The following is a 22,775-nucleotide window of genomic DNA, read 5'->3' on the forward strand; positions in this document are numbered from 1 at the left end:
TTGCACCCAGACCGGCCCTTTGCGGATAAGATTGGACACCACGATCTAGAGAATGTTGTGCATGAAAACCCCAGGACATCAGAAGCGTCTAGCAATACTCAAACCATCCCATCTAGCACCAACAACCATGCCACAGTCAAAATCACCAAGATCACATTTTCCCCAGTTCAGATATTCTGATGTGAACATTAAGGAGTAGCATAACACTCCTGTCTCTAGTAAAGATTAGGAAAGTACTGTTTCAACATTTAGGGACATGATTTAATCTTAAATATTGAACCCCTACTACATTCGCATTTGTTTCCTGTTTTCCTGCATAGCCCATTACTGCATTATTGTGAAATATGCTTTCGGAGTTAGAAAACTGCTTTTGGGTTGTGACTTAAGGATAAAAGTACAACTGTAGATGCTAAGGCAACACTATATGAAAACCACATCTTAAATGTCCTCACTAGTTTAATTACACATTATTCCAGCGGTAAAATTCCCCAGAGTCACTATTCCAGTTCCAGTTAAACGTTTCGGCTTTTTGTGCAATCAGTAAAATAAACAAAATGAATTTATTAAATATATTAACCCCACACAGACACACAAACACTCACTGCATTTGGGAACAATATTGTTTATGTAATCATAAGACATAGCTGTGATAAAAACATGTTACATCTTTATTTTCAGTTACTGTCCGGTCACTGGGCTGAAAAGTTAGAATTTGAGTTCAAGACTGAGCTACACATTATCCATAAATATAGAGGCAGTATTTAAACTAAGCAAACCACCATCATTAAATTGCATTGGCCCTGAATTTTGTAATTTTTTTGCAGATGAAACAGGCTCCTTTCATGGTTTTTTTTTAGGTTACAACATTCCCATATATCTAAAAAGGAGAGAGAGCCCTTAGACTACAGCTGAAATAACTGTGCCTCTGTAGGCCTGGACAACGACATCCAGCGTCTACTGCAACACACACACACACACACAGATTTAGAATCACTGGTTCATAAGAAGCAGTACACCCAAACACACTTGTAAAAACATATGTATATCCATTCCACACTTTCCCAAGCACACTCACTCTCTTTCATTCTCTCTCATACATACACCCTATATAGCAGTCCTGTTTAATGAGCTCTGCATGTTGCTCTGTGGAAGTGCACAACAGCAGCTCATTAACAACCTTCGTTTGCTTCCACAGCCACACAGTCACCATGATCACATCTCCAGAAAGTCTCTGTCCAGGTCCCTGTAGGCCTCATCTATGTAGGTGGCTATGGCACAGAGGGAGCTCCTATCTGAACTCAGCAACACCGTCACCGTCTCCTTCCAGTAGGTGAAAGGAATACAGGAACTCTGTACAGGGAGATACAAAGCAATGTTATAAACAGAAAAAGGTGTGTACAGTATTAGATTAGCTACTTTAAAATATCCGTCTACACTGGAGTCGATTGTTTCTGGGTTTAGGCAGGGGTGTAAACTGGACTGTTAATCATCCCGGGCTGAGCCCAGATTCTTCTCAATCGAAACTTAAACTTAAAAGTTAAAACTTTTAAAAATGCACTTCTAAATAAACTATCCAAGCATTTTTTTCTTGCATGTGAGGGCTAATTGCTTAAACAATGTTAAAACTGGACAAAAAGTTGGATTTATAATAAAACTTGCCTCGAGTGATATCACTGTTTGCAGCACTACCAGACCGATAAAATATAAAACGTTTTGTTTATCTAACACAAGACTAGGCTAGTTTGGTGTCGCTAGCCAAGAAGAGGCACAACTACGCCATCACTATGGGTTTAGCTGCTACAGTGCCATGCAAAATATGTTAACTGTCCTTATGCTCTGCTCATATCATGTTCACGTGACTTGGAACTCACACACATTTACACACCATGTTTTCCTGCTCAGTATGAGTTAGTGTTTTAGTTTCAACTCCTTTACCTGTAATAAATAAATAAATAAATAAATAAATAAATAAATAAATAAATAAATAATCTGCATAGATCCACTTTCCCCTCACACTAAGGCTAAGTTCACACTACACGACTTTCAACGTCGTTGGATCGCTGTACTGCTCACACTACATGACTTGCTCTTTTGTAATGGTTGCTCGGCAACAGGGGGTCACACACACACACACACACACACACACACACACACACACACACACACACACAACGATCTGACAACGACTGTCACCTGATGACTCTATCTGGTGGCCAAACTACGTTTTGTAACGAAAACACACGCAAGAAGAGACACGGATATATGACGCGAAAACCACGTACGAAACTGATGTTTATTTGAAGATGGACGTAGGACAGAAACCAGCGGTGCGAGCTGTTTGCGCAATGATTTGTGCTCAAGAAACCACAAAAAGGAAAATACAAAGAAAGCGGGTGAAAGAACGGATTAGCAGACGTGGCAGCAGGGATTGTGTGTGCTACAGAGAGAGTTGGAGTTGAGTAAAAAGGTTTCACGGGTTTCTCTTCCTCACGTTGACCTCACCCCATGCCTTGCTCTCTCATTGGCTGTAGATCGCCGCCGCAATCACTGCCAGTGATGACACTTTTCACACCACAGGATGTGGAGTCGCCCGACAGCTCCAGATATTTAGCATGCCAAATATCTGTGTGGCGTTGCCGATGGCGATGTGTTGGCGAGCCTCGGCGTTGAGTAGTTCACACACAACGACTGGTGAGCACTGATTTTTGTCGGTGAGATTGGTGACTTGCAAATCAGCCTTAAAATCGTGTAGTGTGAACTAGGCTTAAATGACTGTGTGAGCTAGCTTTTGACAGATTTGAGACCTGTCAGCCAATAAGACACGAGTATTTCCAAATATGTGCCCAGTGGAGAATTATTCGGGGCGAACAAAAAAACCCTGAATGCCCAGGCCAGCTTACGCTCTTGGGTTTAGGAAAAAAGGGGGGAAATTAATGCATGTCACTGTGAGCTCAGTCTCTCAAGTTCAGGTTCAGATGGATCATTATCACCTTATCTCCTATTCAAAGACATTTCAAGTGGTATGTCCCCAGCATCTCCTGCCAACATAAGGCAATTACTCCAAATAGCAAAGTTGTTGCCGTCAAGTGTTGAGGTACAGTCGAGGATAAGGATCTAACTCTGACCACAACCTGGATACCCCAATCTGACAATGGCCACTCATTCATGTCTAGAATCCAGAAAATATTAATTGCCCATCCGTATTTGTTCTCTTTAGGTCAGTGTATGAGTGGGGACAAATTATTAGCTAGTAATCTTCATGAAGATGTGGTCTGCATTAGGACCGCAACTAACGATTATTTTCATAATCGATTAGTTGGCCGATTGTTGTTATTATTATTATTATTTTCAATTAGTTGATTAATCGGATGGGCGCAGGGCAAAGTTTCCGTACACCCTTTTTCTTGGCTTATTTAAAATAAAATCCACAAACTGAGCGTTACAAATATAAACGTTGGTGACCGAGGTCATGTTGGGAATAAAAGGTAACGTTTACAGAAAGTAAAATGAAGAAAGTCACTACCCGTGAATCTGGGAGTCTGCTAATGCTAGCGTGCGTATGACATCATGCACCGTCGCCTAGAAGCGAGTAGTGTTATATTTGAGACGAGATTACCTTTCTAAAATCCAGAATTTGCAGAGTACACAGTGTAAGTGTACAGTACTTCATTTGGGACAAAGCTTTAATATTTACTCTCCGAAGCATGTTTTCTGAACAGAAGTAACGTAATGAGTAAATCTCCTGTGCCGCGTGCATACCAACTAATCCATGAGATTTATTGACAACGATTTTCATAATCGATTATTATCGAATTTATCGATTAGTTGTTGCAGCTCTAGTCTGCTTACATTCTCCAGACAGGTGCTGTCCTTGTCTTTGTTGAGGTAGTGATGTTGCCAGAAGCGCAGCAGGTGGTGGAAGTTGTTGAGCAAGCAGCCGGGGTATTTCTCAGCATACTCCTTCTCCTTAAGAGCTCTTAGGTAGAACGGCAGCTTGCCCCGCCACCGTGCTAGCATCAGCACCACCAAACTCGTGTTCAGGCAGCTCACATTCTCCTGGGATTGGACAACAAACACAATTTTTCTTTTTTGTTTTTTAAATGCCTGAACTACTGTAATGTACAGAGAAGTGACGAATAAAAGGAATAAAAACATGAAGTGTTAGTAAGGTGTTTGGCAATCATATGCAGGAAGGATTGAATACTGCTCATCCAAAATATATTCCCTCAACACCAAAGACTTTTCGTGCAACTACTGACAAGACATCAAAGAAAACAAAGTACAGTCTTGCCTGAGTTAGAGTCTGCACATTGATGATGTTGATCAGCCTGAAGAGGAAGGAGAGTCTATTCTCGACTTGAGCCATGTAGGACAACAGGCGGCACTCTGACAGCACCTCTATCACTGAGAGAGAAGAATACAGTTTGTGCAAAGCTGCCTCATGCTATGCACACGTAACAATCATTACTCCATTCATTTACTTATTATTTCTCATCGCACCTTTCATGTCCTCAGTCTGCCCTTCGAAGCGGTCCAGGGACAGAACAATGCAGCGTACCAGCATGTTGGAGTCCACGAGCGAGCTGTTGATCTGGTTCAGAAACGTCTCAAACTGCAATAATACAAAGCGCACGCAACAACCACGTTGAGAGCATTTACCTGAGCAGGTTCTAGAGGGTTTTTCCCCCCATTAAAAAGTAGCAATATTCCCATAATTATGTAACTGTGCATTAAATCAACTACAATTTGAGGGAAAACTTTCTCAGTGAGCTTGGCAGCAAAATACACAATAATACTGACATGAGTAGGAACTGACAGAAATAAAATGTCATTTTTTTCCCTCATTTGTCATCTATACACCCATTACAACTGGTTAGTTAAAATATAAATATAACAAATTTTTCTTTTATTTATTTTTTTTAAATCTATGAATCTATGTTGTCAGGCCTACAGTGATTTCAGACGCTCCACATTAGGTGTTTTCCCTCAAACACAGACACATCTGCAATATAATCCAATGGGAAGCTGAAAACTGAAGCACTTTGTGACTCGGGAGGCAACACGAACCTTTTCTTCGGTGTTCACGTATTTGTTAAATCTCTTGAAGGCGTCGATGTTGAACTTCATGAGTTCACCAAGCAGATCGAAATAGCTCTGAAGGACATCACGTGATTTACAGCCACTGTCAATGATGCAGAAGAGGATGTGCTGCATAGACACAGAGAAAGGTTTAAATATAGACAACATCGCATTCCATGGCATAAATGGATATGAATGTGCAATATAGAACGTCAAGATCACTCACCTCCAACAAGCCCCTCTTGAGAAGGAACATCTGATCTGCATAGGATGTGGCTCCTCGTAGAAAACTCTCTACTGCTCTAGCCTGCCAGAACCTACGGAGTAGATTAAGAGCAGAAGAATGTAATGTAGAGGAAATAAAAAAATCGATCGGATCATTTTTATGGTGTAAGATAAGACCTGTGAAGACTGGAGCGCTCACCTGAATGACGAATCGACGGGCTCTTTCTTCATGACTGAAATCAGCCGCGTCAGGAGACCCTTCTTCCCGTCACATGCTAGATTCCTGCATCAAGCACGATCAGACAACAGGAGATCATGCAAAACTGAAAAAGGATATAAATAGCAAATGAAAATATAAACGGCTAAGAGTATTTCTTCCTCCATACCTGTCTGTGTTGACCAACGCCTCCACTTCAGGAATATTTGCTTTCAGAGAGATGGCACTGAGCTCATTCAGCTCCTGTCCATTCAGGAGAAGATACTTGTTCCTGAGGTTAAATATAAGAATATTTTAATGCATTATTTTAACATGTTTATTTTTTCACTGAAGCCTTAAACACGCAAAAAACGAAATGCACTACATGATAGCTATGTTTCTGTCCAAGTTGCGAATATAACTTGTGAGAAAAATTGGAATATTGCATAAAACATTTGCGAATAAAGCACCGTTTCCTTCCCGTGTGTTCAAGAGAACGGAAACGGACGCAAAGTCGTCTATCCAAACATACCTCTCGCTCTCTGCCAGTTTTACTTTTCAGAGCCGATTATGCAATCACATTATTTGTTGAGGCAAAGCCACATTACTTTTTTGATACACATCAAGGTATTATTTGCTAAACGTGTATCTGTCATAGTTTACGCACAAGTCTTCTAACGAATAAAAAAAACCATTTATCCGCATCAATTTATGCGCATTGTGAAGATTTTATTTGCATCTGGTGTTTCCATCCAGCGTTTGCTTTATACGATATCCCAAAATTTTATATTAAACACACGTGGATGGAAACATAGTGAATAAAACATAGAATAGATAGTTAGAAAGGAAATGATGCACATTCACAGATGTACTCACTCATGGTGGTCACTGAAGCTCTGTAGCAGCCTGAGGAACTGGATCTTGAATGAGATCTCCTGCAGACAGAACAAAACGTGGCCTGGATAAGCCTGTGTACGTCTACATTATGAACACCTTTACTTTTTTTTTTTTTTTTTTTACATTTACACTTCAAAAACCTTCTCCTTGTTTTTTCACCACTACAGTTTAAAGTATTTATAATGTGTGTGCACTGCCTTACTTCCAGTATTGCAATGTGAACTAACTTCCACTATTTGTCACTAGCTTGTATTACCCGTAGTACTGAAATTTCACTGTCCTGCATCTTACTTTGCACTACTGTGTTTTTTTTAAGGTTTGTTGCACCAGAGAGAACAGGGAGTAGGTTTTCTGTTATGCTGTACTTTAATGGCAATTAAGTTGAATTTAATTGAATGTCCAGATCGGAATTTTTTCATGGAGGAGATTTTATTCTGATCAATAAAATCTTTGCTGTAGGTCTGATATGCAATTCATCTTTCTCCCCAAGCCACATGTCAGCCTGAATCCCTTCCAATATATTATGTGGACCAAAACTGCAGAAGTTGGTGCATTTAAAGTCCCTGTGAAGTACCTTGAAACACGCAGCGTTATTCAATGTATTGACGTAATTTCTACTGAAACAGGAAGTCAGGGCGGGACATAGAGTGGCTCCTCCGACTTTTCAAAAAGTGTCAATAGCGTCTAGCTTAACTCACAGCCCAGTCTAAGCTGTATTTGACAGTTAGTACTATGGACACGAGCCTCCTTCAAAAACTACCACCTACTTCAACGTGAATGAATTCAAGCCATTTCCTTTTCAACCAACTTATAGCTGGAAAACTGAATACAACGCACGTTCGAACAGCCAAAGACATATTTGCGATCTATGCAAGCTGATGTGATTTCTCTCGCTCAACCACGGCAACTTTGGTGAGGTGATTTTTTATAAGTTTGGGCACAGGACACTTCAAATTCTAGAGAATTAGATCGGACAGAAAATCTGAAGAGAAGCTGAAGTGCAGAATGAGGTCATCAAAACTGTTGATCTGTATTAGTGGTAGAAAGAGACTGTACACTTTGAATACTTCTCCTAAATGGGAGTTTTGTCATTGATCATTGTTTGTTTGGAGCACACTAGCTTATAGGTAATGATAATGAGTCTTTATTCATCACATATACACAGCACAGAGAAATTATTTTCTTCATATACCCCAACATGTCAGGAAGCTGGGGTCAGAGCGCAGGGTCAGCCATGATACAGCGCCCCAGGAATAAAGAGGGTTAAGGGCCTTGCTCAAGGGGCCAATAGTGGCAACTTGGCAGTGCTGGGGCCTGAAGCCACGACCTTCCAATCAGTAACACAGGGCCTTAACCGTCAAGCCACCACTGCCCCCGCTTAAGATAAGTCTTAAGGCTGACATTCATAGTAAAAGCCACAAAACTTAAATTCTGATTTCATGGGGACTTTAATAAAATTAAATATAGCAAGCCAATGGTGATTTCTCTATGCAGCAACCAGGCTTGGTATGAAATAACTGGGACGCGCTACGACAAAGGACATCGATGGTCAATTATGATTTGTATATTACATGGGCCTTAGCAGTCAGAATACAATCTGGCTAACCAGAGACACACTTGACTAGGAGTGTAAATGCATATGATTAAAATATTTATCAAGATACCATCCAGTTACAAGATGCATGAAACAAACAGGTGTTAATGTGGTCCTGTTTATGATAAGTGCAAACTCAGACGTAATCTTACTGGACTGCAGTCACAATTCTGGTTCTGTCTGTGCAAGACGTGACTTGATGGATGTCTCCTCCAGATCAGTTTGTCAAACAAGTTGTTCAGGCCAGGAATCAATCGGAACTCTGCTAGCATCCTATGAACCTGTGCGAAAGAGAGGGTTACATCTCCAGCTATGGTTGAAACGTCACAATTATGTTGTACATCAAAGAATTTATTCATGCACACTGTCAGCATTATTAGTTTAGACTGAATCTAAATTGAGTTCAAGTAAATATTCTACCTGATTTCTCTGTCGTCCCATGAGCAGTACACACAGCACGTAGAGAACCTCCACTTTGTACATGATCTCATGCACTATCTTCATGGACTGAGGCAACGTGTGCCTAAGAGGACTTGATGAAAGTGAGCCTTCATCAGATGACTCTGGAAAACAGGATGTGGAGAGGATAATTAGCAATTGAAATGGAAACAATGTTCTAGACATGATCTCTGCACCTACTGAAGGCTGATTTATACTGTCACAATGCAGATGTGTGAGGCAAAGGGATCATAGGTACACAATCAAATATAAACCAACCCTACAGCGCTGCGCATCAGGCAAATGTTGATTAGTTAAATAGGGAGTAGGGATGTCACGAGAACCGATACTTCGGTACTAAGTCGTTACCAACATTCTTAAAACATGACGGTACTTGTTTTCCTGGAGTAGCGTTGGAACCCGGTTCTAATTGAGGTACCGAGGTTGCAATTCTTCCGGACCTGATGGGGGCAGCAAATACGCGCAAGTGTTTTAGTCGGTCCACAAGTGGGGAAGAAGAAGAACATTAACACAACTTCACAAGCTGGGAGAAAACGATACGAGATACAGTGGGGGAAATAAGTACTGAATGAGTCAACATTTTTTCAGTAAATATATTTCCGATGAGGCTATTCACATGAAAATTTCACCAGACATCAGTATTAACTCAAGAAATCCTTAAATATAAAGAATTCACAACATTAAAGCGCATAAGTAAAGTTGTGTGTAATAAAGTGGAATGACACAGGAAAAAAGTATTGAACGTGCTAAGAAAAAGCAGTTGTCCAAGGCAAGGTAAGGAACCAGCTGAAATCAATAATTAATTGCACTCCCTATCTGTGCAAATTAATATCAGCTAGGTTAGTAAATTGATGGTCTATAAAAAGGCTTTTCGTTACCAAGGTGTCACAAAAGAAACATCTCATGATGGGTAAAAGCAAAGAGCTCTCCCAAGACCTTCGCAACCTTATTGTTGCAAAACATATTGATGCAATTGGATTAAAAAAAAACTATCACAGTCCTTCCTTTCTCTCCATTCTCCCTACTACTGGGAAACGTTAAACATACGTTCTGGTTTGTTAACTCTAACACAATCCCCTAGTGTACATATTCATGTTTTATTATTCAGGGCCATGCATGCTCTCAGAACTATAAATCAGGACTAAGACTTCTCTCACCTGTACTGCTCTGCTCGGCCTCCTCGATGGCCATCTGCATGAGCGCGTCCAACACCAGGGCGTTATCCAGCCAGCTGTGCCAGTCCTCCAGCTCCTGAAGCAGTGCAGCCGTGCCTGAAGCTTCCGAAACCTTCCTCGTAGCCAGCTTGCACAGTCGCTCAATGAAGCCCGGGATATTTAGTAGAGCAACTGCAGAGACAGCAGCCAGCCATGAAACTCTAGTTGTATATATTAATCTAAGTTACATTTTGTGTGGCCCTGTGTATTTATGGTCTTGCATGTGAATCCATAGTCCTGCAGGTCCAATATTTTATCCTTCTGTATGTGTATATTGATGAGAGGAAAATATAAATTGACGTGACTTCTTCAAACTTCGCACTTCATTCCAATGCACAATAGTTTCAAATCTGTGCTTATTGAGACAACACGTAAATCCTAATTTTACAAAACTGCTTTTATAGTTAAGTGTGTGTGGCTCTGACCTTGGTTGCTCTCTGCCTGTGACGGAGACGCAGTTATCTTCTGTTGAGCGTTGCGGGCCAAAAGGGTGTGTTTGTCATCCATTCCTGCATCCGGCTCCGATATGGTGACAGACAGGATACGGCAGAAGTTGGCCAGCTGCTGTTGGTTAAAGCTCTGCACCAGACTGGCCAAGTTGGGAATATCCTCCAGTCGGATCACCTCCTAAGAAAACAGTTTTGAAGAAAGGTTTAGAGCTCTTTTCTATTCCTTCAGGGTTAGTTTCTTAACTTAAACAAATAATTTTAGTTAATTACGTACCTTTCTGACCCCCATTATGTCTTCTATAAGTGTGGCGGTTTGTAGGAAAGTCTTCTTGTTTGACATTAAAGTGAAAAGAAACATGACAAAGTCGTCCCTTGCAGCAAGACTTTTTGTAACACCCTCTGTCTGCAAGACAGAACAAAAAAAAAAGGGAAATTCTTTTGCATTCCCAAGACTGATCAGCAATGAAGGGATTTTAAAGATTATATTCATATCCTAATGTAAATGTCATATAGATACCTACACATATACAGCAGTTGTAAAGAACACTTAAACAGTCCTTGATGAGATCATCACCCACTGCAAATAAAGGAAAAAGTGTCAGAACTGCTACATTGGCATTGTGTTGGTTTTTTTAAACAGTACCTACAGAAATAAATCAATTCTGCTTGCTAACCAGCAAATTAATGATTTGATAAATGTTACAGGCTGAAAAAAAACAATATTTCAGAAACCCACAACTTTCACTTGCATTCAGTTTGCAAGAACTGAGCCGTTTCTGAGCTGCACATATGAAGAAGTTAAGGCGCATTTAGACCAGAATTTCCTCTCACATTTTTAACAGGAACGATTAAAAAAAAAGCATGTTGTGCTACTGGTGCATTTCCAAGAAATCAGTGCCTTCCTAGCTGGGTTTCCCCATCACGAACTTGACTGACATATAAACAGATCCGTCTCAGCATGTTGATCTTTCATAATTAAAATAATGAGTTTATTTAGCCCATCACACCCTGAGAGCAGTATATTGTTAAGCTTATATAATTAAGTTAATGTTTTCACTAGCTAACCAAGATAAATTTACCATAAACATGTCTGGGTATGTTGGCTAAATTTAAATAAGCCCATTACGGAAGAAAACCTTCAAAAAAGTAATAATGAAATAGTAACTGGTTAAAAGAAGTGCAGCTCGCTACACAAGGCTATAACCCCATCTATGTCAAACTGCTGGATTTTGTCTGTTATTTTTAACTTCCATCCATTTTCTGTACAGGTCATCCTACACAGAGTCGCAGGGGAGCCTGGAGCATATCCCAGGGGACTCGGGCACAAGGCAGGAGACACCCTGGACAGGAGGCCAACCCATCACAGTGCACAGTCACATACATTCACACACTACAGACAATTTAGAGATGCCAATCACCTACATCGCATGTCTCTGGACTGGAGGAGGAAACCTGGAGAAAACCTCTGAAGCATGGGGAGAATGTGCAAAATCCAGGCACATAGGATGGAGGCAGGCCTCACCATGCTCCCCTACCTTTAACTTGCAATTAGCAAATGTTAAGAAAATGTCATGGAGTGGGGTCAGAGATGTATTACCACCCTTTACTAAACGCATCGTATTGATATTTTGCATTTAATAAAGTCGTGTTGCCATTACAGTTGTTAAATTCTGACCGATCCCGTCCTGCCTGCGATTTTCAGAAGTTTAATTTAAACCAATTAATAATTTAAACTACTGACGAATGAAAGCAGTAAATGTGTCGCAAAGCACAAACACCCCGTGCACTCTAATGTTAACGAACATGACCTTTCCTTGTTCTGCAAGCATCACTGCTCACTCTTTCCCACAAGAGAGTATCATTTTTTTTTAAAAAACCCACTCCCATGACTTTTTGTTGGGATCCCCGTCCCAATGCATACTTCTAACCATCATACAGATTTCTCTGGTATTTTTGATCGATTTCAGTCTTCAATAGTTGATCAAAACCATGCGTCCCAACTATAAAATATTTAAATAATACTAATAATACTCTTACAAACATATTACCTGCAATGCTGTATCAAGAACTCATTATTTACATATATAAACCCAGCCCTTTCCATAAAGCAGCTGAAATGATTGGTACTTACTAATGGGAACATTCCCCTGTATTGACAGAGTGGGCCGCATCAAAATCTCTATAAACAACTGGGGGGGGGGGAGAATTGAATTAAAAATAGCATTAAAAAGAGGTGACCATCATACAACACTGAAGACATGAGATGATTATGCGAATTGTGAACTTAACAGCGAAAAAATTAACAGCGAAGCTCACATCGCAAAAACGTCACTGCACAGATTTCCATGTAAAGCATCACTCACATCAACTCCTCCAAAAAGGTCAAAAGTGTACGTGTTGGGTGACACGGACTCCTGCGGTGTCTTTCTGTCTTCTGTCACGAAGGACATCGCCTCCATGGACAGCAGTGACGACAGCTCCTGCGTCAGCGCAAAACCAGAAACGTTGAAGACTTTTAAGAGGAATACAAAGCGTAGAGGTATTTACTTTGACCAGGGATTTGTTAGAGATACCTTAACCACATTGTGGCTCTTGGAAAGATCGCTGTTTATGTGGCTGCTGTTGTGAAGTTTCCTCAGCAGCAGTGGTATTCCCTGCCATCGAGCTTTCTTATCTCTCTCCTCAAGAAGCCCCACTGGGATCTAATTATACACGATGATTAACAAGCAATCATCTAGCAGCTGATGCACAAATACAAATCACTACGCAATCACATCAAAGTAAATACACTTTCACATTTCTCGCTTCATGACATGGGGATCGCATTCCTGCTCAACTGCACACTTTGCATAACGTTTCAGAGATGAACAAACAAGACATTCCTAATAAACACAAACGCGTATAATGATATACAAGTCACTAACTCGTAATAAACAGGAGACCCGGAAACTAATCAGTTACCTTAAGGGCGTTAGCTTGCTATGTTAAGACGTCTCCTTACAGTAATGTTAGCTAGGTAACAAGTTATTTGGACAACAAGTAGGCTAGTTATTCATAAGATTATCTACGCTTAGCTAAAAACAACCAGTTACTCAGCTCGAATATGTTTCTTAAAAAATAATAAAAATAAAAAACGTGTTACTTCTTCCCTAACAAGCGTAATGTGACTAATCTGAGAAATACTGGACAGGTCAAGACTACGTTAGCAAAACAGCTAACTAGGTAGCGAAAGCAGGATTGCAACCTGATAACTGTTTTGAAATCCAAATATGTTTGTGTATCTGGTAAATACATTGTGCGTTTCATTTTATCAGTTATATATATATATTTAATCCAACTAAAAATACATATAAACGAGCATGCTGACGTGATTAAAATAGCTGTTAGCTCAGGAATAACTTCAGGCTCGGGGCTCTTGCGGCCTGCTAGTCTGTAATCTACTGCATAGTCGCTTAATATCAACAACAACTCGTATTAATCGTGGCCTTCCTACCTGTGTGCCTTGTGTCATCCCCAAGCCTGTTGTCTGTCCATATTTGATCTTATGCAATATGTTATTGCTTCGATTTCTCCGTCTTGTTTGAGTTCGAGTCGACTGCTGCCCATTAGCCGCCATTGTTTTTCCTTTGACGTCGCAATGTTTTTCTTTTTCTTCAATACAGTATTGCTGACTGAAACAAACAGACAGATTACTGACCCCTACCGACCCGGAGCGGTGACGAACCACGCCCTAGTTTCTAGTCATGGGAGTTTCGGCTCTTTTTAATAAATCAGAGCATTCCTCTCGGTTCAGTAGTAGTGATGGGAAGTTCGGATCATTTTACTGACTCGGATCTTTGAATCTCGCTCAGCAAAATGAACGAATCTTTTCCCGAGTCATTTCGTTCATTTCAGCAGAATATAATTAAAATGTTACATGTTAAATCCACAAACACATCTAGTACTTAATAAAACTATAAGAGAAGCTATAGGCTAATGCAGCCAAGGCTTAATTATGAGAAACAGAAATAATTAATTAATAGCTTAGCTAGGTCTTCAGGCAATGCAGTCTGTCAGTTCACCTCACCTCCCGATCCAAGCCATTCTTTCTTTCGTCATGTCTATTCCCCGGAAACAGAAATGATTAGTTCACCTCTCCAGTCTTCAGGTTCGAGTCATTCGTTCATCCGTGACTGAACCATAGGCTGAATGCAGTGGGGCTGTGTTGTGATGAACGAACGACTCAAACCCAAAGACTCAAGAGGTGAACTAATCATTCTGTTTCCTGTACAGAACCTACCGCATGCGTGGTCAACACAGATTAACTAATCACTCTCTTAGACAAACTCGTTCCCGAATTATATTAAACATTCATTCAAAATGAAGGAATCGTTCATTTACATTTACATTTACATTTATGTAAGTTCATGAACGACACATCAATATTCACTAGTAATAATCAACTCCTTCCTCACAGAAACAAATGTGAAAACAAAGTTACTACATATTTGCACTGACTTATTCACAGGGGTGGAAAACACTTCAATTATTTTTCTCCGCCACTATACTTTTAAGTATACTTATTTTGGTGTATTTATACTTTATTTGATTATTGAAATTGAACTCGTACAAACAAATTAACTTTTTACTTCTTCTGTTTTAATTTAGACCTTCAAAGTACAAATTTCGAAGTTCTTTTTTTCTCTAATCCAGCCAATGACTGTAAGTTTCAAGTCAGTTTAGCAGCCAGTCAGTGTAGAAAAAACTTAGCCATCTATAAAAATGACTTTTCTCCCATGCCTTCGAGAAAGCATGAACTGAAAAAGCACATTGTAGTCCCCCCACCCCCCACACCAAACATGTGCTAACATTAACTGGCTATATTTAACAAAGCTAGCCTGGTTTCTTTGCTAATGCCTGATTTCCATGTTAGACAAGTATCAATTCCAGTAGCTAGCATGAATGGCTAGCGAGTCAGATTCAACCTAATGTTAAATATTGTTCATTTACATGATATTTTACTTCTGAGGAATTCATTAGGAAACTACATCACATTAGCCATGTATTTGACAAACAAACATACCAAGATTAAATGTTTCCAGGCAAAATACCGTAGTTGCTTTAAAATCATCTTCTAACAGTTTAAGCCCTGCTGAAAAACAAAACAAAACAATAGAAGCCATCACAGAAATTCTAATGTATTCCACTACAAATACCATTACCAATACTGGTCCTTAATGGTATCCACTAGACATAACATGCCACCAACAGACAGCAACAAATTACCAGTAGAGAACCACAGGGACCATTACAGTTTCCATTAAAACAAATACAATTCCCATTATAACCATTAAATCCATTACAAATTCTATCAGGGTTTGTATTGTTTTGTTTTGTTTTTCAGAAGGGAGAGCAGTAATAAGTTACTTTTCATATGAAAATGTTACACTACATTAATTTCATCAGTTTAAATATTTACTTTGTATTTTTTTATACTGGAGTGCATTTAAAAGTTGATACATTTTTGGCTGGGAATTTCCACTTTAACCCTGCCTTGTGCCCGATGCTGCCTGGGATATGCTCCAGGTTTCCCCATGACCCTGAAAAGGATTAAGTGGTATAGAAGATGGATGGATGGATGGACTTCCACTTTATTTATTTTTTTCCACTTTTATGATTTTGACACATTATCTATAGTTTCACTTAAGTATAATTTCTCTGTACCACCCCTGCTTATGCAATAATTCCTTCTGCTGTCTGTGCTTTACTTCCATTAAGATTCCTGTCCATCCATTCTTATGTTTACCTCCTCAATACACTACACATATTCAAGTATCAGTGCAGTCAGAGCCTCATGCTGTATCAGTTAAACTGCACCATAAAGATCAGGTTCTACAGCGTTATGCTCACTGTGCCAGACTACTTAGTCGTGAAAATGTTTGGATGCACAGGGATCACAGGGAGAATCATGAATATAGAATATTCATGAATTTTCAGTCTTGTCCTCCTTTTAAAAAGTGGCTCCCAAAAAGGAAGCTGTCTCCCAACGTTCACCTTAAAATAGTTGCTTAAAAGAGTTGGTTTGTTCTTGAACCTTTGAGCCTTTATCAGATACACCTACCAATTGTGAACTATTACTACAGGGAACAATTACTGACTGTATCCTGTCTGTCGCTATGCACAATTTGGCATCCCCTCTACTCCACCCTTCACTTGGCAGGGAACTCTCTAAGACCACGTCTGACCTGATGTTTTTTCTGTGGTGTACCATTCTCATTCACAGCAGTGGCACTGCTATGGTAGTGTGAGTGCTGCTTGTCAGGCACAGCAGCACTGTTGGGTCCTCTGTCATTTTAAATAAAATTGCATTTAATTTGAATGTTCTGATTCAGATCTAGTGCAATTTAGAACAAATAAACACAGTTATTCCTGTAATTTTCCTGTGAAAGGTGTTCCCCTTTCCCTGCTCAATTTGAACATGATGAAAGCCGCCCCTAAGCTCTGGGTGTAATACACAGCAGAGGAAATCTGGTGGGCTGAAACGACGTGTGGATGCTCTCGTGTGTCTTCTTTTAGCTGGGTGGGCCTGCTAAAAGTCTGGCCTATTTTTGTAGACGTGAGAGACTGCAAGGAAGTAAAGGGAGTGTTGCTCCTGAAAAATAGGAAACAGCCATCAACCAAGTCCAAAGCAAATATAAAGTGCGGTGTGAAGGGAGGAGAGTAGTGGAAGAGGAAAAGTGGACTCAGTGGATATCCCCCTCGAAGCTGCTGAAACGTCTTGTTGACTGTAATCGTTGTAGGTGAGCCAGCACTTCTTTTCATTATTGACATATTAAATTAAGTGCTAGATTTCAAAATTATGTTACCGTTTTGCTAATATAGGCTTATAAATGATATTAAACAGTAAGAATACTAATTAATATTTATTTTACTTATGCAAGTAATTATATCTGAACTGTAGTCTGTTGCAGCCTCAGGAACAGTTATATGCTAAATATGTAATGTGCTAGATATGAATAGATTTTATATAAATGTTGACATTTTGTTAGATAAATAGTAAACAGTTTTATAAACATAAAGGATTTGTAAATGTAAATGGTAACACTTTGAAACTTTTAAGAGAATTTTCAAGTTGATGGAACAGTAGGTGATTTATGTGAACATGAATAGAGAGGCAAAAAAAAGGTAGCTCATTACAAAATAAACTACCGTGAAGTAATTAGAATGTGACTCTGATAAACTGTTTCCTCTCCCTCTAATTAAATGGGAGGTAACACAATCTGGATGCTCCAGAGACTGGAAAACACTTGAGAATGCCTTACAGTTTACCCTCCCATACAGACATTTTATTATGTTTTATTTAGTCCAATTTTCACTCCTGGTTTTGAGAACAGAAGAGTTCAAGACACCACCCATAAGATACAGTGTCGTCCACTAATATTGGCACCTTTGGTAAATAAGAGCAAAGAAGGATGTGAAAAATTGGCTTTATTGTTTAACCTTTTGATCTTTTTTTTTTTTTTTAATTACAAAAATACTCTGATCTCATGGATATCAAATAATTGCAAACGAAATACGGGTTTACAAAAAAGAACTTTGTTAACTATAGGTGTGCATCAGTTATTGGCACCCTTTTAGTCAATACTTTGTGCTACCTCCCTTTGCCATAATAACAGCTCTGAGTTTTCTCCTGTAATGCCTGATGAGGTTGGAGAATACATGGCAAGGGATCTGAGACCATTCCTCCATACAGAATCTCTCCAGATCCTTCAAATTTCGAGGTCCACGCTGGTGGACTCTCCTCTTCAGTTCAACTTGTGGGGCAGCTGTGGCTCAGGTGGTAGAGCGGATTGTCCACTAATCATAGGGTTGGCGGTTTGATCTCCAGCCCACGTGTCTCCACATGCCGAAGTGTCTTTGAGCAAGACACCGAACCCCTAGTTGTTTCAGATGGCAGGTTAGCACCTTGCATGGCCTCTCTGCTGCCATTGGTGTGTGAATGGGTGAATAAGAAACAGTGTAAAGCACTTTGTAGAACTGATAATGTTTTCAAGTCAGGGGATTGGGATGGTCATGGCAGGACTATGTTTTTGTGGTCAGTAAACCAATTTTGTGTTGATTTTGATGTATGGTTATGATGTATCTTTCTGGCAGATGCAGTCAGGTTTTCATTTAATATCTGTTGATATTTGATAGAGTGCATGATGCCATGTATCCTATCAAAATGTCTTTGCAGAAAAACAGCCGAAAAACATTAAAGAGCCACCACCATATTTGACTGTGGGCATGAGGTACTTTTCCATATGGCTACCTCTCTGTGTCTGCCAAAACCACCTTTGGTGTTTATTGCCAAAAAGCTCTATTTTGGTTTCATCTGACCAGAGAACCCGATCCCATTTGAAGTTCCAGTAGTGTCTGGCAAACTGAAGACGCTTGAGTTTGTTTTTGGATGAGAGTAGAGGCTTTTTTCTTGAAACCCTTCCAAACAACTTGTGGTGAATTCAGATTGTAGTTTTGGAGATTTTCTGACCCCAAGATGCAACTAACTTCTGCAATTCTGCAGCTGTGATCCTTGGAGATTTTTTTGGCCACTTGAACCGTCCTCTTGACAGCACGTTGAGACAATAGACACACGTCCTCTTCCAGATTGATTCATAACATTTCCAGTTGACTGGAATTTCTTAATTATTGCCCTGGTGGTAGAAATGGTCATTTTCATTGATTTTGCTATTTTCTTATAGCCACTTCCCATTTTGTGATGCTCAACAACCTTTTACCACACATCACAGCTATATTCCTTGGTGTTACCCATTGTTATGAATTTCTAAAGGAATTTGGCCTATGTGTTACCTCATATTTATACCCCTGTGAAACAGGAAGTAATGGTTGAACAATTTCCTGTTCATAGTCACCCAGGTGTATTAAAATATTTAAAATATCAATGGGAATATATTTTTGTCATATGAATTCATAGGGGTGGCAATAATTGTTGCACACCTATATTTAACAGATTTTTTTTTGATAAACCTGTGTTTTGTTTGATATCCATGATTGCATTTTTGTAAATTATTTGAACAAAAGATAAAAAGGTTCAACAATAAAGACAATTTTTCACAGCTTTCTTTGCTCATATTTACCAAGGATGCCAATATTAGTGGAGTGTTTCTTATATGAGTATATTATATATAAATATATAAATATTATATGAGTGTTTCTTAGTAGGAAGCATATGTTGTGAGAATGTTTTAAAACCAATTTAAAGAACTATATCCTATGTTCCAGCATCAAGATTTGTTAAACAGATTATTTAATTTTTTTCCAGAGTGAGGGACCATGGCCATCCTGCTGATTTCAATCACCCTGCTACATATCTTCACTCTGGCGATTCTGTTCATTGCCACCATGGGAAAGGTTAAAAATAATTAAGCTTCTACTCTCAATTCTTATCTATCATATTTTTATTTATTTATTTATTTATTTTTACAAAACATTACCTGGAGAAATAAATCAGTTCATTCAAATAAACCAGTTCAGTTTGCTTCATATATAGACCTTGTGCTAAACCTAATTCCACATTTCAGAAATTATGAAAGAATCCTCTAATATTATGATCATCAGTCACCAGTTACAGTTTTTTCTGGGGTTTTTTTTCTGCTTGATTCAGTCCTGGTGGGTGGTGAGTAACACTGAGAGATCAGACCTCTGGTACTACTGCAACTTAAACAATGAAACCGAGACATGGTTTTGTGTGTCACTGAAAGAGACAGGTAATGTCCCCTGCTCACCTCATATATCCTAACTGTTCACAGTGTTAGAACTTCTTTGTTCTTTAGCTTCTTTATTGACTGAAAGCACAGTTAGTGTTGAAATTGATCTTTCAGAGTGGCTTCAAGCTGTCCAGGTCCTGATGGTCTTGTCTGCTGTCTTTTGCTCCGTCTCCTTTCTTGTTTTCCTTGGTCAACTCTTTATTATGTCAAAAGGAGGCCTCTTCTACCTTACAGGAGTCTGTCAAGCATTCGCAGGTAAACATTTGTGACATTTAGAAGTTGTGGTCCTGCCTGTACCTGAGTGTGAATTACAAAAGTATAGTCAAAGTTACATTCACTGAGTACATTATTAGGAACACCTGGACACCTACTCATTCATGCAATTATCTAATCAGCCAATCGTGTGGCAGCAGTGCAGTGTATAAAATCATGCAGATAGATTAGAACAGCTTCAGATCATTTTCACATCAACCAGCAGAATGGGGAACAAATGTGATCTTGACTGTGGCACGATTGTTGGTGCCTGATGGAATTATCTGAGTATTTCTATAACTGCTTATAACTACAGTTGTGGCGAGCAGAAAAGCATCTCAGAATGCGTCAAACCTTTAGGCAGATGGGCTATAATAGCAGAAGACCATTTCTACTTCTGTCAGCCAAGATCAGAAAGGCTGCAGTGGTCACAGGCTCACCAAAACTGGACATTTAAAGACTGGAAAAACATAGCCTGGTCTGATGAATCTCAATTTCTGCTGAGGCACACAGATGGTAGGATCAGAATTTGGCACCAACATCATGAATCCATGGATCCAACCTGCCTTGTGTCAACAGTCCAGGCTGTTGGAGGTGGTATAATGGTGTGGGGAATGTTTTCTTGGCACACTTTGGGCTTGCTAATACCAATCAATCATCACTTGAATGCCACAGACTATTTAAGTATTGTTTCTGACCATGTGCATCTCTTCATGGCCACAGTTTACCCATCTTCTAATAGCTACTTCCAGCATGATAATACACCATGTCACAAAGCAAGAGTCATCTCAAACTAGTTTCATGAACATGACAATAAGTTCAGTGTTCTTCAGTGACCTTCCCAGTCACTGGATCTGAATCCAATAGACACCTTTGGGATGTGGTAGAAAGGGAGATTCACAGCATGAAAGTGCACCTGAAAAATCTGCTGGACTTGTGTGATGCAATCATTTCAACATGGACCAGAATCACAAAGGAATGTTTCCAACATCTTGTGGAATCCATACCACAAAGAACTGAGGCTATTTTAAGGGAGAAAAAGGGAGGCCCTAATAAAGTGCTCAGTGAGTGTATATTATATACTTATTATATTTCACTTATATTACATACCATGGGGTCAGAATGTCTAGTGAAATCTTTTGTTTTATATTCTTTTGTACTTGAATACAAAATATTTCAATACAAATTATATTATCAGCAATAAATTGACTGAAAATACAATATTTCAATGGGCTCCCGAGTGATGAAACAGAAAAGAGTTTGCCTTATCGTCACTCATAACAGCAAGAGCCAATCATGGGCTTCTGTGAGCTCATGTATGCTGAAGAGGGAAGATAGCACTTTCTGAGTGTGTTACGCTGCTCTGTGATGCAGCATCCATAGCAATCCAAAAAGATGTAGTTGAGTGGCTTAACATACCAAAAGAAATATTTATATTAAAAAATCATATTAGTATTCGGTATGTATTAGTATTAGCTACATCCCCCTTTTACTTTAATGGCATTGTGCACTTTAGCTGGGGTAGATGCCACAAGTTTGTGTAACGTGCTTAAATGTAAATAGTGAACTAGAAATAGTGCAGAATATTGAATATTCAAGATATTAAACCTTTTGTTTTTTGTTTTAAATTGTTTCTAAATGATGTTTATTGTCAGTTTTAAATGATAAAAAAATTCCCAGATTTTCAATGTGGTTACAGACATTGTATACTGTATATAGCAAGAAGCAAGAACATTTTTATGAAAAAAGTGCAAGTTACATAATTACAGTCAACTTGAAGTCTCCTTAATGAAATTTTGGCTCTGTAATAGTTTCTCTCTTTACTTTTCTCTCACAGGTCTCACAACCTTCACTGCAATACTCATCTACACATTACACAGCAAAGAAATCCTTCAGCACTATAACGCATTGGGCTCAGGGCACTTTAATTACTGTTATGTTCTGGCATGGGTGTGTGTGCCTTTGCTACTGTGGAGCGGACTCGTGTACGTTTATTTGCGCAAAAGGAAGTAGCATCACGTTTTGTTTGAGTTAAATATAAAACAGCCACAGTAATATGTATAAATAAATTGCATCACTTTTATATTGTAACAAAAATAAACTTAATATTCTTTTTTTTGTAGGATAATGTACTGTTCTGCACCACAATACCCTATAGACTATATACTTACACACACACACATACACACACACATACATATATATATATATATATATATATATATATATATATATATATATATATATATATATATATATATATATATATATATATATAAAACTGCACATACATACATACATATATACACACACACACACGTCTGGTAATTCGTGCAAAAGGAGCCCCGACCAAGTATTGAGTGCATAAATTAACATACTTTTCAGATGGTCGACATTTCTGTATTATAAATTCTTTATTCTAATATTTTGAGATACTGGATTTTTGATTTCCATGAGCCGTAAGCTGAAATCAAAATTAAAACAAAAAAAGGCCTGAAATATTTCACTTTATGTTAATGAATCTAGAATATATGAAAGTTCCACTTTTTAAATTAAATTACAGGGAAAAAAAAAAACTTTTCCACGATATTCTAATTTCTTTGAGATGCACCTGTGTCTGTGTGTGTTTGTGTATACACACACATATATATACACACACACACA

At 38.9% G+C, this 22,775-nt stretch overlaps 2 protein-coding genes across 2 annotated transcripts; one reads left to right on the forward strand and one right to left on the reverse strand.

The window, feature by feature from the left end:
- Positions 1-602: 602 nt before the first annotated feature.
- Positions 603-13,767, reverse strand: trpc4apb (transient receptor potential cation channel, subfamily C, member 4 associated protein b). Its single transcript, XM_053643413.1, has 19 exons — positions 13,607-13,767; positions 12,687-12,815; positions 12,477-12,593; positions 12,245-12,302; positions 10,635-10,690; positions 10,388-10,516; positions 10,090-10,291; positions 9,608-9,796; positions 8,412-8,554; positions 8,144-8,272; positions 6,377-6,435; positions 5,691-5,792; positions 5,504-5,587; positions 5,306-5,396; positions 5,068-5,208; positions 4,501-4,612; positions 4,292-4,404; positions 3,850-4,056; positions 603-1,350 (listed from the first exon to the last, which is right to left on the reverse strand). Exons 1-19 carry the CDS (start codon positions 13,727-13,729, stop codon positions 1,213-1,215), a joined length of 2,322 nt encoding a protein of 773 aa, XP_053499388.1. The 5' UTR covers positions 13,730-13,767; the 3' UTR covers positions 603-1,212.
- Positions 13,768-16,696: 2,929 nt separating this feature from the next.
- On the forward strand, positions 16,697-22,287 carry emp3b (epithelial membrane protein 3b). The gene is made up of 5 exons (XM_053643399.1): positions 16,697-16,892; positions 19,415-19,503; positions 19,757-19,859; positions 19,974-20,114; positions 21,949-22,287. The coding sequence occupies exons 2-5, from the start codon at positions 19,426-19,428 to the stop codon at positions 22,122-22,124; spliced, it is 498 nt and encodes a 165-aa protein (XP_053499374.1). The 5' UTR covers positions 16,697-16,892; positions 19,415-19,425; the 3' UTR covers positions 22,125-22,287.
- The last annotated feature ends 488 nt before the right edge of the window (positions 22,288-22,775 follow it).

Source organism: Ictalurus furcatus, chromosome 15 (genome assembly GCF_023375685.1).
Source record: "Ictalurus furcatus strain D&B chromosome 15, Billie_1.0, whole genome shotgun sequence".
NCBI lineage: Eukaryota > Metazoa > Chordata > Actinopteri > Siluriformes > Ictaluridae > Ictalurus > Ictalurus furcatus.

What these genes read in the sequence shown, in the direction of transcription:
- trpc4apb (XM_053643413.1), bottom strand. Translation starts at nt 13,729, where the DNA reads ATGGCGGCTAATGGGCAGCAGTCGACTCGAACTCAAACAAGACGGAGA. An exon ending in GCGTTGGTCAACACAGACAG is followed by an intron (nt 5,588 to 5,690) that starts GTATGGAGGAAG and finishes TGCTTGATGCAG; the next exon opens with GAATCTAGCATGTGACGGGA. An exon ending in ACAGCACCTGTCTGGAGAAT is followed by an intron (nt 1,351 to 3,849) that starts GTAAGCAGACTA and finishes CTCCCTGTACAG; the next exon opens with AGTTCCTGTATTCCTTTCAC.
- emp3b (XM_053643399.1), top strand. Translation starts at nt 19,426, where the DNA reads ATGGCCATCCTGCTGATTTCAATCACCCTGCTACATATCTTCACTCTG. An exon ending in TCATTGCCACCATGGGAAAG is followed by an intron (nt 19,504 to 19,756) that starts GTTAAAAATAAT and finishes TGCTTGATTCAG; the next exon opens with TCCTGGTGGGTGGTGAGTAA. An exon ending in TGTGTCACTGAAAGAGACAG is followed by an intron (nt 19,860 to 19,973) that starts GTAATGTCCCCT and finishes TTGATCTTTCAG; the next exon opens with AGTGGCTTCAAGCTGTCCAG.